This window comes from Rousettus aegyptiacus, unplaced genomic scaffold (assembly GCF_014176215.1).
Source record: "Rousettus aegyptiacus isolate mRouAeg1 unplaced genomic scaffold, mRouAeg1.p scaffold_m13_p_4, whole genome shotgun sequence".
NCBI classification, from domain to species: Eukaryota; Metazoa; Chordata; class Mammalia; order Chiroptera; family Pteropodidae; genus Rousettus; species Rousettus aegyptiacus.
The window spans coordinates 116,079,670-116,094,191 of NW_023416307.1; the positions used below are offsets into that span (position 1 = coordinate 116,079,670).

The following is a 14,522-nucleotide window of genomic DNA, read 5'->3' on the forward strand; positions in this document are numbered from 1 at the left end:
ACAACCCAGTGAATCTGGGAAAGTGGTGATGTAAGACGAAGAGCAGAGCTGTAGCAGCTGAGTGGCTATAAACATTCTCTGGGGAATGTTTTAAGGGTTTGGTTATCGTGCTGGGCCTGAATTCAGGCTGGGCAAAGAGAAAGGGGGCTCAAGGCAATGAGGGAAGACTTGTGGCAATGGGGATACTGAATGCCAGAAGTGTGTCCAGAGGAAGGGATGTTTCCTTCCCTGTAAGCAGGGCACATCCTTACTCATGGTGAATTGGAAGATGGGTGGCTGAGGTGGGGGGAGGAGGAGAACAAAAACCTGAGAGACCAGGGGCACCCGAGGCATGTGGGATACTGATGGAATTGGGGAAGGAGAAAAGAGAAACCCTAAGAGTTGAGCTCTCTGTGAATAAAACAGGAGGATGGCTGGGCTACCTCAAAGAGGGGACATGGGGGCGGGGGTGGTGGCTGGCTGATGCATTAGAGAAGGGGTCCACAGGGAGTGAGCCCTGTGAGATCATCCCAAAGTCCCTATTCCGGAATGAGGTTGGTGGGGGAGGAACTAGGGCATCCCTTTCTCCTAAGCATGTCCAGCGCAGAATTCTAGCTGGAAAAGGCTGGGTTGTGACTCTCCACATACCCGTCTGGTGGCATCCGATGCATGAACACACACATCATACATGTATGTGGCTGAGGGCTCACAAGCTCCCACCGGCACACAGCATTGCACTTCTCTACTTTCGTCACCCAGTTCTGACTGTTTCGCTGCATTCTGTCCTCTCCATTTCTTCTGGGCTGTGTCATCCTTTGCCTGGATGGTGCTTCCTCCATGACACTTCCCTTGTTCTCCTTCATCAGGAGCGGTCGCTGGCCTTGCCTCTTCATATTATGGTTGCCTGGTTATTGTCTGCTGCCCCAAGAGGCTGGGGCTTCTCCTGGGTGGCCCTGCTGCCTGTGTAGGGCTTGACACAAGGGGCAGCTTTGGCACCTCCTGCAGTTTCCACTTTGTCCATTAGATGGCACAAGTCGCACGTGGTTGGTCCCATTGATCTGAGAACTATCAAAGGCTCCTTTCTGTCTATTTTCTACCTGCAGCCTGCAAACAAGGGGCCTTTATAGAAAATCCTTACCTTCTTCTCAGACTCCGAAACTGAGGCTCAGAGAAGGAGAAGACCTGCTTGAGGCTACACAACAAGTTAACCTCAGTTCAGGCTCCCACCCCAGGCTGTTTTTCTGCAGCCTCAGCTGGGGGTCTGGCTGAGCTGAGGCCCCCAGGGTGAAGAGTTGTTCGGCCTGCTGGAGTTGTTGGAAACTGCAGGAGGTCCCAAAGCTGCCCCTTGTGTCAGGCCCCACAGCTGGTGGCCACATGCTGGTTGAAGGGTTGTCTGGCTCAATCTCCAGGCAGATATTGGCCTTCAGCCTGGGCTATTGCCCAAAATCTCTCTCCAGGGAGACAGTCAGAGAAGCTCCACCCCTCTGAGGGACCAGGATATAATCACCATCATGGCAGCCCCTGTACAAGCACCCTCCACCCCCACACCATCACCAGTTTATACCACCTGTTACACCCAAGGTGGCTTGTCCCTGGCCCTGGAAGGAGGAGATGGAGACCCAGAGAGGGAAAGGCCTTGGCCAAAGTTCTCCAGTGGAGTCAGAAGCAGGCAGTCAGAGACCAGTCATTGGCCTTCCTGAGTAGCCCCCTGCTCAATCCCAGGTTAGGGCCCCCTGGGAGGAGGCATATAATGTCAAGCAGAGGTGGGGACAGGGGGACAGGGGGACAGGGTTTGAGGTCCTTGAATCTTTCTCATGCTGATTCAAGGGGCTGACCTGTTTCTCTTCCAGGGATGAGGTGCGGTGGGGGGGGGGGGGGTTCCAAGTACCCTCTAGGAGCCTGAGAAGCAAAAGAGAATCCTAGGAAGGGGCAGGGTTGATGGGGCCTGTTCTCAGCCTGCTCTGTGGCTTGGTCTAGGTCCTTCACTCTCTGGTGCCCCCAAGTTTACTGACCACCACCTGAAGGCTCAGGCTAGTCCATCTGGGAGGCCACCACTCACTGAGTGACACTCTGGGCCCTGGGCCTCTGGCTGAAAGAGGGAGGGCAATCAGAGACTCCCCTGCCCAGTGAGCTAGGTTGGAGCCTAGAGGCTAGAGAGTCATTTCTTGCCAATCACGGATCTATAAAGTGTAGCAGACCTCAATTTCCGCCCCAAACGTGGAAGGTCTGGGGCTGGAATGACCCGCCCTCCAGGTAATTTGGGCCCTGCCAGAGAGTTGGGGAGCCAAGCCAAGGCTTCAGGGGGCCGGACCCCACTGGAATCAGAGACCTTTAGCTTGTGGGCATCTCTGTCATGGGCATTGAAGAGTCAGGGAGCAAAGGAGAGCCTAGCCAGACCCCCACCCAGCCCATGAACCTCTGATCTCTAACCCCTGAACTTCCTTCCAGGTTATCTCACTCCTTCACATTGGCAAGGGCCTGGGGTCTTCGGTTTGTGGACATATCTGTGTAAACTACCCACACTCCAGCTGGGAACCGGCTTGTATGACACAGAGGCATCAACTGGGCCCATCAGGGTAGAGGGAACTGCTGCAGGTGGATGGCAGTGGCTCTTGCCCCTCCCTCCTCCTCCTCCTTCCTGGCCCTGGATGGGGTGGAGCCACTGCCTTATAAGTGGCAGCCCTGGCGGCAACAGAGCAAACTGCAACCAGCGGCTGGGGACCAGAGGGTGACTTCACAGGCAGTGTGGTGTTCTTGGTCCCCCACCATGGCCCCCTCGCCCTGGGCCATCTGCTGTCTCCTGGGGGGCCTCCTGCTCAGCAGGGGCAACCCCAGTCCTGGCCCCAGCGTGCCTCGCCTGCGGCTCTCCTACAGAGGTATGGGTGGGTTCACCCTGTTTGAGTGCATGTCCGTGGGAACCCAGAACCCTGCAGCACACCCAGCTGTGGGACCTCAGCCAGCATGGGCCAATCTGTTCTGCCAGCTGGAGGATGCAGGCGCTCCCTGCACAGCCTGTGGGAAGGACTTCGTGGTCATTCCCTGGGATGGTGCTCCTGGCTGCTGCCAGAGGCAGGCACTGGGGAAGAGGCAGGGGAGAGGGACAGGTCCTGGGAGGCATGGTCAGGGTAGAGGTGGGAGAGACAGAGACATGCAGAAAAGTGGATGGGGAAGATGCCCACATGAGTTTAGCTGTCCTTTTGGGAAGAGAGATTGAAAAGGGGAGACAAGACAGGTCTGGAGGACCTCAGCTGGGGCTCCTTGCCCAGGGCAGACAGTGGGGGAACAGAATCCTGCCTCTCTCCTCCCTGCCGTGCAATGGGGCCCCTTACCCTGTCCCCAGAGCCTTGCCTCTCCACCTGCCTCTTGCATCCCACTTCCCAATGCCGGCCTCTCTTCCTTTCTCCATCCCATCCCAGGAGGTTCCTCTGCAGATCTAACCTGATATGTTGTGCTACAGCTGGCACACGCCTCCTCTGAATCTGGAGAGGCAGTACATGGGAAAAGGTCCCTGAGACAGACGCAAGATCTCCACAGTTTCTTCTAGGGGAAGCCAGAGGGGTGATCATCTTTCCCTGGGAACCTCAGTCCAAAGGGGGAGACCCAGGCCTACTTTGGAGAGTCTGAGGTGGAAGACATCGCTCTACTCTTGGAGAGATTAAAAATGGGGTCTGGGGAATGGGGAATATGGTTCTGCTCTTGGAGCTGTGTTTTCGGAGAAGTCAGGCTATAAGAAAAAGCCCAAATAGAGCCCAAAGTACTGTAAGCCGTGGAGGGCTTCCTGGAAAAGGCTGTTGGTGAATTTGAGGATGGAGTGGGTGCTGGACCAAGGATGGCCCCTTGGGCAGGTGTAGGATACTTAGCCTTCCCAAGGGTAGCCAGTGCCCCTTCCCACCACATCTTTCTACCTGCCCCCTTGCCCACCCTTCACCTCTACCTCCTTAGCTCAACCCCAAGGAACCATTTCAGGATCCTTGACTTCTAGGACCAGCATCCCTAGACATCCTTAGGGCCTGGGTGGACAGTTTCTATGGAGGAGAAAATCTTTAACCACATCCCTGGGCTAGAGCCTGGAGCCTCGGCTGGCCATACTTGGCCTCACCCATACCTAGGCCTTTGCCAGGTGTACCCTCTGCTGGGGATGCTCTCCCCTGTTTGTCCACCTTCACACTGCTCAGACTCACCCACCCTTCCCCCAGGCTCTCCCTGCACTTTGCGAAGCTTGCTGCCATAAGTTCTACCAGTGGGTCCATCTTCCCTGGGGATTACGTAGAGCACAGATGGGCCAGTGGGGAAGAGATGCTAAATGAAAGATCAAGGGAATAAGGAATGAAGGGATAGGAAGTGACTGATCTGGGCATCCCCCCCACCTCAAGGAGCCACTTCCCAGAAGCCCTCCGGGAGCCTTGCGTAAGGAAACATTTTTCAGATGTGAGTGTGTGGGGGGGTGAATGCACAGCTGGGACCCTCCACTTTCACCCATTGTCTGAACAGTAGGCCCTGACTCCCTCCCTTGCTCCCTTTTAGACCTCCTGTCTGCCAACCGCTCTGCCATTTTTCTGGGTCCCCGGGGCTCCCTGGACCTTCAGGCCATGTACCTGGATGAGTACAGGGATCGCCTCTTCTTGGGGGGTCGTGATGTCATCTACTCTCTGCGTCTGGACCAGGCATGGTCGGATCCCCGGGAGGTGAGCGGGACTGACCCGGGATAGGGTTTATCTAACAGCTGGGAAATTCCGCATGGGGCGCTGGATGGGGAAACTGAGGCTGTGAGGTCAGGGGTCAGCCAGGCTGTGTTTCAGGTCCTGTGGCCACCACAGCCAGGACAAAGGGAGGAGTGTGTTCAAAAAGGAAGAGATCCTTTGGTAAGTGCTGTCTGGAGTGACCATCCCCAACCCTGAAAACACCCCAAGATATCCTGTGGCCCCTGTCCCCAGTGCCTGTGCTGAGGGCATTTGAAACAGATCCTGAGGGCTCTGGAAGGTCTATGAAGAATGTCACCCCAGCGCTGGTCAGCCAGGCAGTGCTGAGCCTTGGGGGCCTGAGGAGATGGTGGTCCCTCATTCCCTACCCCTCTCCCCACTAGATGGAGTGTGCCAACTTTGTGCGGGTGCTGCAACCCCACAACCGGACCCACCTGCTGGCGTGTGGCACTGGGGCCTTCCACCCCGTCTGTGCCCTCATCATGGTCGGGCGCCGTGGGGAGGTGAGCCTAGGGTGGGTGCCACAAGGTACCGAGAAGAGGCCATATTTCCTCCAGGCTGCCCGAACGCGCCCCATGGAGCCTGGATCGGGGCAGAGGTTTCGGGGGCCTGAAAGGCACCTTTGTGCCAGGGAGCTGACCCCATCGGCACAGCCCTGAATTGAGGGCACCTTATACCCATCTCCCACTCCCCAAAAGCATGTGATGGTCACTGCCCTGGTTGGGGGGGTGGGGCTGGTGCTGCTTTCCCAGGTGACACCCCTCCCTCTCCCTTCCCTTCCTTTCCCTCAGCATGTGCTCCACCTGGAGCCTGGCAGTGTGGAAAGCGGGCGGGGAAGATGCCCACATGAGCCCAGCCGTCCCTTCGCCAGCACCTTCGTAGGTGGGTGATGCCCAGGCACAGACGGGCACAAGGAGGATGGGAGTCTGCCAGTGTCATGGAGAGAGGATAGTAGCTGCGCCCTCCTTCCCTGACTCTGTCCTTATCCTCCAGGTGGGGAGCTGTACACAGGTCTCACTGCTGACTTCCTGGGGCGTGAGGCCATCATCTTCCGGAGTGGGGGTCCTCGGCCAGCCTTGCGTTCTGACTCTGACCAGAACCTCCTGCACGGTAAGCCCAGGGGCCTGCTGAGGGCAAGGCTAGCATTGGCAGGAGGTAGGAGAGCTGACTCTGGAGTAGAGACTGGAGGGCCAGCCTATCCCCACTTTACTCCCTGGGACGCCAGCCCTTGGTGGGGTTCTTGTACCTCTTCCCCTCCCCATTGGGTTCAGCTACTAGTCCTCCCCTGTGAGGCTCCTCCACCAGCTGCACCCTGTCACCTGCCTCCCAGACCCCCGGTTTGTGATGGCTGCCCGGATTGCTGACAACTCTGACCAGAATGATGACAAGGTGTACTTCTTCTTCTCGGAGACTGTCCCCTCACCGGATGGTGGCCCAGGCTATGTCACCGTCAGCCGTGTGGGCCGTGTCTGCGTGGTGAGAGCTGTGAAGGGGCAGTGCGTTTCAAGTCCTTGCCACATCCCCTCTTCCCCAACCTGTCCCCTCCCTCAGCAGGAGGGAAAATGTGGTGAGGGCGTGAAACCAATGTCCATGCCTCTCCCACAAAGGGTGAGGATGAAGGAGCAGGAGGAGGGGCCTGTCCTCTGGGGCCCACGGCTGACTCTGGCCTCCCACCCTGCAGAATGACGCTGGTGGCCAGCGTGTGCTGGTGAACAAATGGAGCACCTTTCTCAAGGCCAGGCTGGTCTGCTCAGTGCCTGGCCCCGGTGGTGCTGAGACCCACTTTGACCAGCTGGGTAAGGGCATGGCCAGGGGCAGGCCTGGGGCGGGAATGGGAGGGCTCAGAGCCAGTGAGCAGGGTACATTGGCAGTGGTCTTCTGTCTCCCAGAGGACGTGTTCCTGCTGTGGACCAAGGCAGGAAAGAGCCTCGAGGTGTATGCGCTTTTCAGCACAGTCAGGTAAGCACACTTGTCTCCCCTCACTAACCCGCACCCCCTGGCCTGGTCTGTGTACCCCGGCCTCCTCTGTTGAGCCTCGGCCTTCATATCCCAGCCTTGCCATGGAGCCCTGTCTCGATCCCTGACTTGGTGACTCTGCGGCTTTATATTCTGTCTCCCTTCCTTTACGTTTGCCTGGGTGTCCTTATTTTTCAGTTTCTGCTGACTATAGGCACTGTCATTCTCTGCCCTGCCCGTAGAGCCATGTTGCCCCCTTCCCACCTACAACACCTCCCCTGGCCTGACTGCCCCTATCTGCCCTCGGCAGTGCTGTGTTCCAGGGCTTTGCAGTCTGCTTGTATCACATGGCGGACATCTGGGAGGTCTTCAAGGGGCCTTTTGCTCACCAAGATGGTCCCCAGCACCAGTGGGGGCCTTATGGGGGCAAAGTGCCCTTCCCACGCCCTGGCATGGTGAGTATTTGGCCAGGCTGGGGAAGAGGGCTGAGAAGATGCCAAATGGCTCTACCTTGGGACAGCACTGTGTCTGCATAGAGCTCCCCAGCAGTTCTGAACTGGGGCTCCAGAGGGGCGGGGCAGGGTGAGGCATGGCACGGAGTCCTGACCTGGAGTCTCTGTGCTTCTCTACAGAGAGCGGTCGCTCTGAGGTTGGTGTGCCTAGGCAGTGCGGCATAGAAACGGGTGGGGAATGTGCGATGCCAGTTTGCTCAAGGAGCTCCCTTTGCTACTGCCACAGTGCCCCAGCAAGATGACTGCGCAGCCTGGGCGACCCTTCGGCAGCACCAAGGACTATCCGGATGAGGTGCTGCAGTTTGCCAGAGCCCACCCTCTCATGTTCCGGCCTGTGCGGCCTCGGCAGGGTCACCCTGTTCTTGTCAAAACCCACTTGGCCCAGCAGCTGCGGCAGATCGTGGTGGACCGTGTGGAGGCAGAGGACGGGACCTATGATGTCATCTTCCTGGGGACTGGTGAGTGGACTGAATGAGGTGGCCAGACAGGGAAGGTGTGGGGGGGCCCAAGCTGCCTCTTTCTCTCCTACTGACCCTTTCCTTCGTACCCCAGACTCAGGTTCAGTGCTCAAGGTCATGGCCCTCCAGTCTGGGGGCTCAGCTGAGCCTGAGGAGGTGGTTCTGGAGGAGCTCCAGGTGTTTAAGGTGAGCTGGGGGACAGATGAGAGGGCTCCCCTATCCTTGGGTCTAGGCCTGGCTACTGGGAAGCAGGAGCAAAACACAGGATGGAGATGGGCCTCTCTTGCCTGCACTTGCAGCCAATGAGGGGCGAAAGCAATGAGAGTCTGCTGCAGAGGGCTTGCTGATGCTCCTAAATGACTGAGGGGCCTGGAGATGTAGTCTGTGAGCTGAAAGTTGGGGGGCCCAAGGAGGGAAGGCCAAGGCGAGCACCTCTTGACAAAGCTCTGACAGGCTCAAGTCACTGTGAAAGGGTGGCCAAGACCCTAAATGCCCACGGGGTTCTGTTGGCCCCTCTATAGAATCAGGCAGGGGGTGTGTCTGGGAGATTGCATGCCTCCTGACACGGAATGGGTGATTTGAGACAGCTGCTTCATTGCTGGGGAACAGGGATGTGGGAGGGGACACTGGAGATTTGTGCTTTTAGCCAAGCCGTCTGCTTGGGGGACCAGGGGACCTTTCTTGTAACCTGACCTCTGGGAAAGACTGGCCTTAATTTTCAGGGCATGCACTGACCCAGGCTGGGGGATAGGTGGCTCTCACCCAGGATTTAAAGGAGGCTGAAAGCAGGGATGCAGTGGAGGGCTCTCCCGCCCCACCTCCCCACCCCCTGCTGAGATTCTGCCTCTTCCCCAGGTGCCAACAGCCATCACTGAGTTGGAAATTTCGGTCAAAAGGGTAAGAGCAGCTGTACCCCTCCCCACTCCTCTGTCCTCCCCTCCCCTAGCCCAAAGCCTTAAGGACTGCCAGTGTCTGCTGAGCCCCTGCAGTTGTCTGATTAGGCCCTGCAAAGAGGGTTGAGAGTCCACCTGGGAGCTGAGCTTCCCATGCATGAAACTGATGGGCAGTGGGAGGCCCTGAGTAAGTGAGGCTGTATTCAGATAAGGGGAGAGCCACAAAGGCCAGTTTCTCAGGGAGGGCAAAAAAAGTACTTGAACCAAAATTTAGATTTGAAATCAAACAGAGGTGCCATTTCTTAGAGGCCTGCTGTGTCCTTTCACAAGTGGCAAATACCATCTCCCCAAGTTTTTCTGCCCCAATTTATCTTCGGGTAAATCTCGACTTTGGTATTGGGATACTTGAAGTAGAATGCACCTCTAAGGTCAGAGGCAAGTCAGGATAAAGTCCATTGGGGTAGAGTGCCAAGGTCAGCAGCAGAGAGAGCCTGAAGAAGCCCTTTAGAGAAAAGACCCTGGTTCTGCACCTTCCCCTACATGTCCTAGCACAGGATCTGGTGGTGTATAGTGTGTGGGAGATAAACATTTTGTTTCTATGAATACACTCAAGAGGTTCTGGAAGACTGCTGGCAGAAGGCAGGAATCTCAGGAAACCCGAGGGGCTGAGAGCCTAGCTGCTTCTGGAGAAGCCCAGGCTTACCATGGACTCTGCTTGTGTCCCTCCCCAGCAAATGCTGTATGTGGGCTCAAGGCTAGGTGTGGCTCGGCTGCAGCTGCATCAGTGTGAGACTTATGGCAGTGCCTGTGCAGAGTGCTGCCTGGCCCGGGACCCATACTGTGCCTGGGATGGGGCCTCCTGTACCTACTACCGACCTGGCACCAGCAAGCGCCGGTTCCGTCGGCAGGACATCCGGCATGGCAACCCTGCCCTGCAGTGTCTGGGCCAGAGCCAGCATGGTAAGTGGTAGCAGGCCTGGGGGCACCAACTGGGCTCTCATAAGGTCCCTACTCACCCTTGTGGGCTGGGCTCAACTCCTGTGAAGTAGGGCCTCAGACTGGCTCTCTTATAATAAAAAACCTTCAGTTTCCTGATCTGTGCAGCTCCTGTCAGTACATGGGTATAGGGTCTTTGGACAGAGTAACTGGCTTGGGGGTTGATGGACATGTAGGTCCCTGTCACATTGGCGGGAGTTCCTGGGCTCTGGGAGTCAGGTGGCCCCAGGGTCCCATAGTTCTTGAGCTGAGCTCACCTCCACCTCCTTCCAGAAGAGACTGCAGGGCCCCCGGCGACCACCACAGTCTATGGCACAGAGCACAACAGCACCTTCCTGGAATGCCTGCCCAAGTCTCCCCAGGCAGCCGTACGCTGGTTCTTGCAGAGGCCTGGGGACGAGGGACCTGACCAGGTGAGCGAGGACCCTGTGTTCAGTTTACACGTGTCCTGAGTTCACACCCTTCCTGAACCCCAAGTCCTGAGCCCTAGGAAGAGGCTCTGAGGGGAACCTGCTGAGTCCAATGGTCAACTGAAGAAATTGTGTATTAGTCCCCTTGGGTGCCCGGAAGAAGGTGTCCCTGCTCCTGCCATCTGAGAATGCCCAGGCCAGATGTGCCTGGGATTCCTCCAGTGACAGGGAGCCCACCGACTCCCAAGGCACTGAGCTGAGCTCTGACAGGTGGGTAGCAGAAATGGAAGATAGCGAAAGGGCTCTGGGCCAGTCAGGAAGCCCCCCATGCTTACATATGTGACTCATCTTTGAAGGAGTCTTTTCCCTAGGGGTTCTTGGCCCTTCCCTGTCCCAGGCCTGTGCCCCTGGCCACTGGCCCTCACCCCCATACTTCCTCCCTGGAGTGCTTGGCCCCACTGCTTGGCCCCACACTTCCTCCCTGGAGTCCAATGGTCTGCCCCGGCCCCCTACTCCCCCATCTGGAAAGGTCTGTCAACCCCAGAGATGGCTTCAGTCTGGAGCCTGAGAATGGGTGTGGGTGGGGCAGGGTGAGGAACCATTCTCTAGCGCTCCCACAGGCAGGGAAGGGGAGGGAGTGGGGTGATTATAGGAGGAGCTCTCCTTCTAGCTTGAGAACTGTGGGAGGCTAGCCTTGGGCCAGCTGTCAGCTGGCTGGGCACTGAGAAGACTCCCCCAGGGGGTCAGGGGCAGGGGGAGCAATGAGATGAAGTTACATAGCACTAACCGCCCCAGCAGGCCAGCTTCAATGTACAGATGTGCAGACTAAAGGCCAGACAGCAGCCAGGCTGGAGACTGGCTGTGTCAGAACAGCACTCCCGCCTCCCACACTATGATGGGCACTCTGTCCACCCCTGGCTGGGGCTCTGGGCCCTGTACTGTGAGGGCAGTGAACAATGCAGATCATGTGGAGGGGAGGGGAGTTCTAGTAGTGGCGCTGAGGTTATACTTCTCCTCTGTGTAAAAACCCATAAATACCCTCTTAACCTCTCTGTTCCCCGGGAATGTATACCTGGGCCCCCTAAAGCCAAAATAGGTGCTCCAGAGCTCTGACGAGGGAGAAACCAGTCAATCAGATCTCGAAAGGCCCCCTTTGCAGGCCATGCCCTAGATTATGGGAAGGTGAGGCTCTGCCTGCAATTAGCTCACAGTCTTGAGGAGGCTGAGCCTGCCACACTGCTGGTCCCCTCCTGGGATGGGGAGAATGGGTAAGGGGAAGTGCCCAAGTACTGGGCCCTAAGATGGCAAATTTGAAAGAGCAGAGTGCAGAGAAGTTGATGGTGTGTGCCTTGCTCCATGCCCCTCTCATGTCCTCCCTCCGTCCAGCAGGTGAAGACTGACGAGAGAGTCCTGCAAACAGAGCAAGGGCTGCTGTTCCGCAGGCTCAGCCGCCTCGATGCCGGCACTTATATCTGCACTACGCTGGAGCACAGCTTCTCCCAGACGGTGGTCCGCCTGGCTCTGGAGGTGATTGCAGCCTCACAGCTCAACAGCCTGTTCCCTCAGGAGCCCAGGCAAGAGGAGACCCATGTCCAGGGAGGCCTGGCCTTCACCTCGCCCAAGGCCTGGTACAAAGACATCCTGCAGCTCATCGGCTTCGCCAACTTGCCCCGAGTAGATGAGTACTGTGAGCGCATGTGGTGCTCGTCCAGGAGCCGGGGCAAACAGGCCAGGGGCAAGAGCTGGGCAGGGCTGGAGTTGGGCAAGAAAATGAAGAGCCGGGTGCAGGTCGAGCGCAATCGGACGCCCCGGGAGGTGGAGGCCACATAGAAGAGGGTAGAGGGAAGAGGGGGTGGTTGGGATGGGCCTGGTGGCCCAACATCCACCCGCAGTGTCTTCCAACCCCCAGTGTCTTCCAACCCCCCAGCTAGGGGGCCAGCAGTTCTGATCATCAGTTAGAAATGGGAGTCTCTGCCCTGCTAAACCCCTACCAGGCTGCCATGGGAAAGGCTGGGGCCAGATGAAGGGACCTGTGCCTGTGCCCTGCCCCTCTCTGCTCTTGGTTCCAGTTGGAGCCGGCACCCTCCTGCTGCTGGCAACCCGATGGGCCCATTTGTTCTCAGAGGTGGCCCCCAGATTGCATTTCCGGTTGTGCCTGAGGCAAGAGGGCTGGGTGGTGCTTTCCCAGCTGTAGAACAATGGCCATTCTGAGTGTCCCTTAGCATGGGTATGTGGGTGCATCTGAGGAGATGTCTGGGCAGGGGGTAGGCCCTCAGGCAGCCACAGGAGGGTGGACTTTGCCTCTAAGTTAGCACCCATCAGGAAGACCTACACTGACTGACTGGGAAGGAAAAGTAGAGGTGCTGAGAAGGTGGAACACTTTGTGCCCTGATAGCTTAGTGGCCCCCTGCCTACCACCTCTTCTCCATCTCATAACCACGGAAGCATAGACTATTAGAGCTCCCTGCAACCTAGGGGTGGACTTGTCCTCAGGCCCTGCTTCATAAACCGAGGGGGCCTCACAGCCTGACTCTCCTTACCCAGGCCTATGAGCTGCCAGGCCAGCTTTCCTAGGATGCCCAGCCCTCCTGACGGGATGCCTCCTCCCCGCTATTAGGGTCTCCATGCTGATGAGTAGGGCGAGGGTGGGTTCCAGGAGGTCAACCCTTCCTCTGTGGACTACGACAATGCAAGTATGCCCACAGCCTGGGAGGGTGGGAACGGGGCAGATCCGCTAGAAAGCTGTGGCTGGTGGGCAGAATCAGGGTGGGGCTACACATGGGGACATAGAAGATTGAGAGGCTTTTAAGATGGAGCGAGGGTGGGAAACCCTAGGATGGGCTATGGGACCCAGGGGCAGGCATGCTCAAGGACTCAGGATGGTATCAATTAGCCCAAGAGCCACGGGGAAGGCCAGATGTCTCTCACTCTGGGAACTCTGGTTTCTGCTCAGTAAGGGTTGGTCATAGATGGTTCATTTACGAAGCCTTTTTTTTTTTTTCTTTTAAGGGGAAAAATATAGGAGAAAAGGCTGCTAAGAACTCTAGGTCCTTGAGGCTAAGGCTTAGGTGGCCAGGACACATTCTGTCTGGGTGTGTTGGGAGTGTTTTGCCATTAGCAGTAATGTCTTTCTTGAGCTGGGGAGCACAGCAGCGGGGAGGAGGAGGACTAAATGAAAAGTTATTCCCAGCCTGCATATGAACAAGTTAGTGACGCACAAAACTGGCAGGAGGGAGATAAGAGCATCCAGCTCGAGATTCCTTCCATTAAAAAACCAAGATGAAGAAATGAGTAAAAAGTAGATAAAAAGCAAGACAGGGTTTCCTGTCCCATTGAACTCAAACCCAGACTGTGTGTGCCTTGGATTCTATCTGTGCTGGCCCCCCACCCAATTCCCAATTGGGATCTGAAATAGGCCCTCCTTGCCCACTTTGACAGCACAGTAAGTGAACCAGAAGCTTTGAGATGAACCTGACAACACTTTGGGAAGGCTTGGCTCGGGGTTGCTGTGACTGGGCTGTCAGCAGGTAAAAGCAGAAGAGAGGACCGTGAGGAGGGGCGTTAGAAAAGAGAGGGGAGGGGTAATAGAGGCCATGGAAGAGGGTGAGAAGAGAACCCAGAGCCCCAGGAAAGGTATCGGAGATGCAACCGGTTCTGCCCCTCTGTCCCAGGGAAGCCAGGGAGAAACCACCAGGCCCTCGATGGCCTGTAGGCTGGTATGACTGGCTCCGGTCAGGGCCTTCTGGGGAAGATACTCTGAAAAATGAAGGGAGGAGCTCAAAATCCTGAACGATGAACACTTACACTTAAAAATTATGGACAGCTTCTACCAACTCCCCACCCCACAACCCTCCATGGTACTGTGTGTTATTAACTCCTAGAAATGGCTCTATGTGTGAATTCTATTTTTGTATTCATATGTTGAGATGGGCTTTGTGGTTTCTCTGTCTTCAGAGCACACTTCCTCTAAGTACTATTGTTATTTTCATTGTCGTGACCGCCCCTGAGCTCTAGTGAGGATAATGTGGTGGTCTATTGCATAGAATCTACAAGGAAAGGAATGAAGTTAATATTTACATCACATAATTGTATCATTATTATATCTGTGTATTTCTGTACTAAATTGACTGATACCATCTGTGTGAGTTGGAAATGAAGAGCCTTTTACATCCATTCCACAAGGGGGAAGGCCACCCTAGGTGGTATTTTCTAGAAAGGAGGGTGGGTATTAACGGAAGGAAGGAGTCAGAGGGCTTATTAAGTTAGGAAAATCCTGCCCCTCGGGCTTCTGAGACTGACCTTGGAACTTCAGGAGGATCTAGAGCCAGAAAAAAAATGCTGGCAAAGGGCAGCTGGGCATGCAGGCAGCCTTGCTCTTTTTTCACAATAACACTTGACAGCAACACTTGGCCTGGTGCCTGTCTTCTCCCAAACCACATACCAATGTTTATTAAGGCCACTGTGCTCTTGCCTGGAGGGCTGGGCTGTGCCGTGGAAGCTGCAGTTTCTGGGGTGGTGAGAGGAGGCCCCAAGAGTCTGGCCTACTGGGCGTGCTGTAGAAGTTGCCTTTAACTATGGCTCCCACTCCTCTGTGACATTATGCTGCTGCCCAAAGAGC

General features: G+C 56.4%; 1 protein-coding gene across 4 annotated transcripts; it reads left to right on the top strand.

The window, feature by feature from the left end:
* The first annotated feature begins 1,891 nt into the window (after positions 1-1,891).
* SEMA3G (semaphorin 3G) lies at positions 1,892-14,042 on the top strand. Of its 4 annotated transcripts, none has more exons than XM_016121886.2 (16): positions 1,892-2,855; positions 4,504-4,664; positions 4,779-4,841; positions 5,063-5,182; positions 5,471-5,561; positions 5,673-5,789; positions 6,010-6,155; positions 6,361-6,475; positions 6,569-6,638; positions 6,946-7,090; positions 7,374-7,605; positions 7,700-7,791; positions 8,461-8,502; positions 9,230-9,458; positions 9,771-9,907; positions 11,291-14,042. In XM_016121886.2, the coding sequence occupies exons 1-16, from the start codon at positions 2,579-2,581 to the stop codon at positions 11,732-11,734; spliced, it is 2,481 nt and encodes an 826-aa protein (XP_015977372.2). In that variant the 5' UTR covers positions 1,892-2,578; the 3' UTR covers positions 11,735-14,042. The 4 variants fall into 4 exon arrangements, with proteins under 4 accessions (XP_015977372.2, XP_015977373.2, XP_015977370.2 ...); XM_016121887.2 differs by having other exon boundaries at positions 11,294-14,042; XM_016121884.2 differs by having other exon boundaries at positions 1,894-2,855; positions 9,768-9,907.
* Positions 14,043-14,522: the final 480 nt, after the last annotated feature.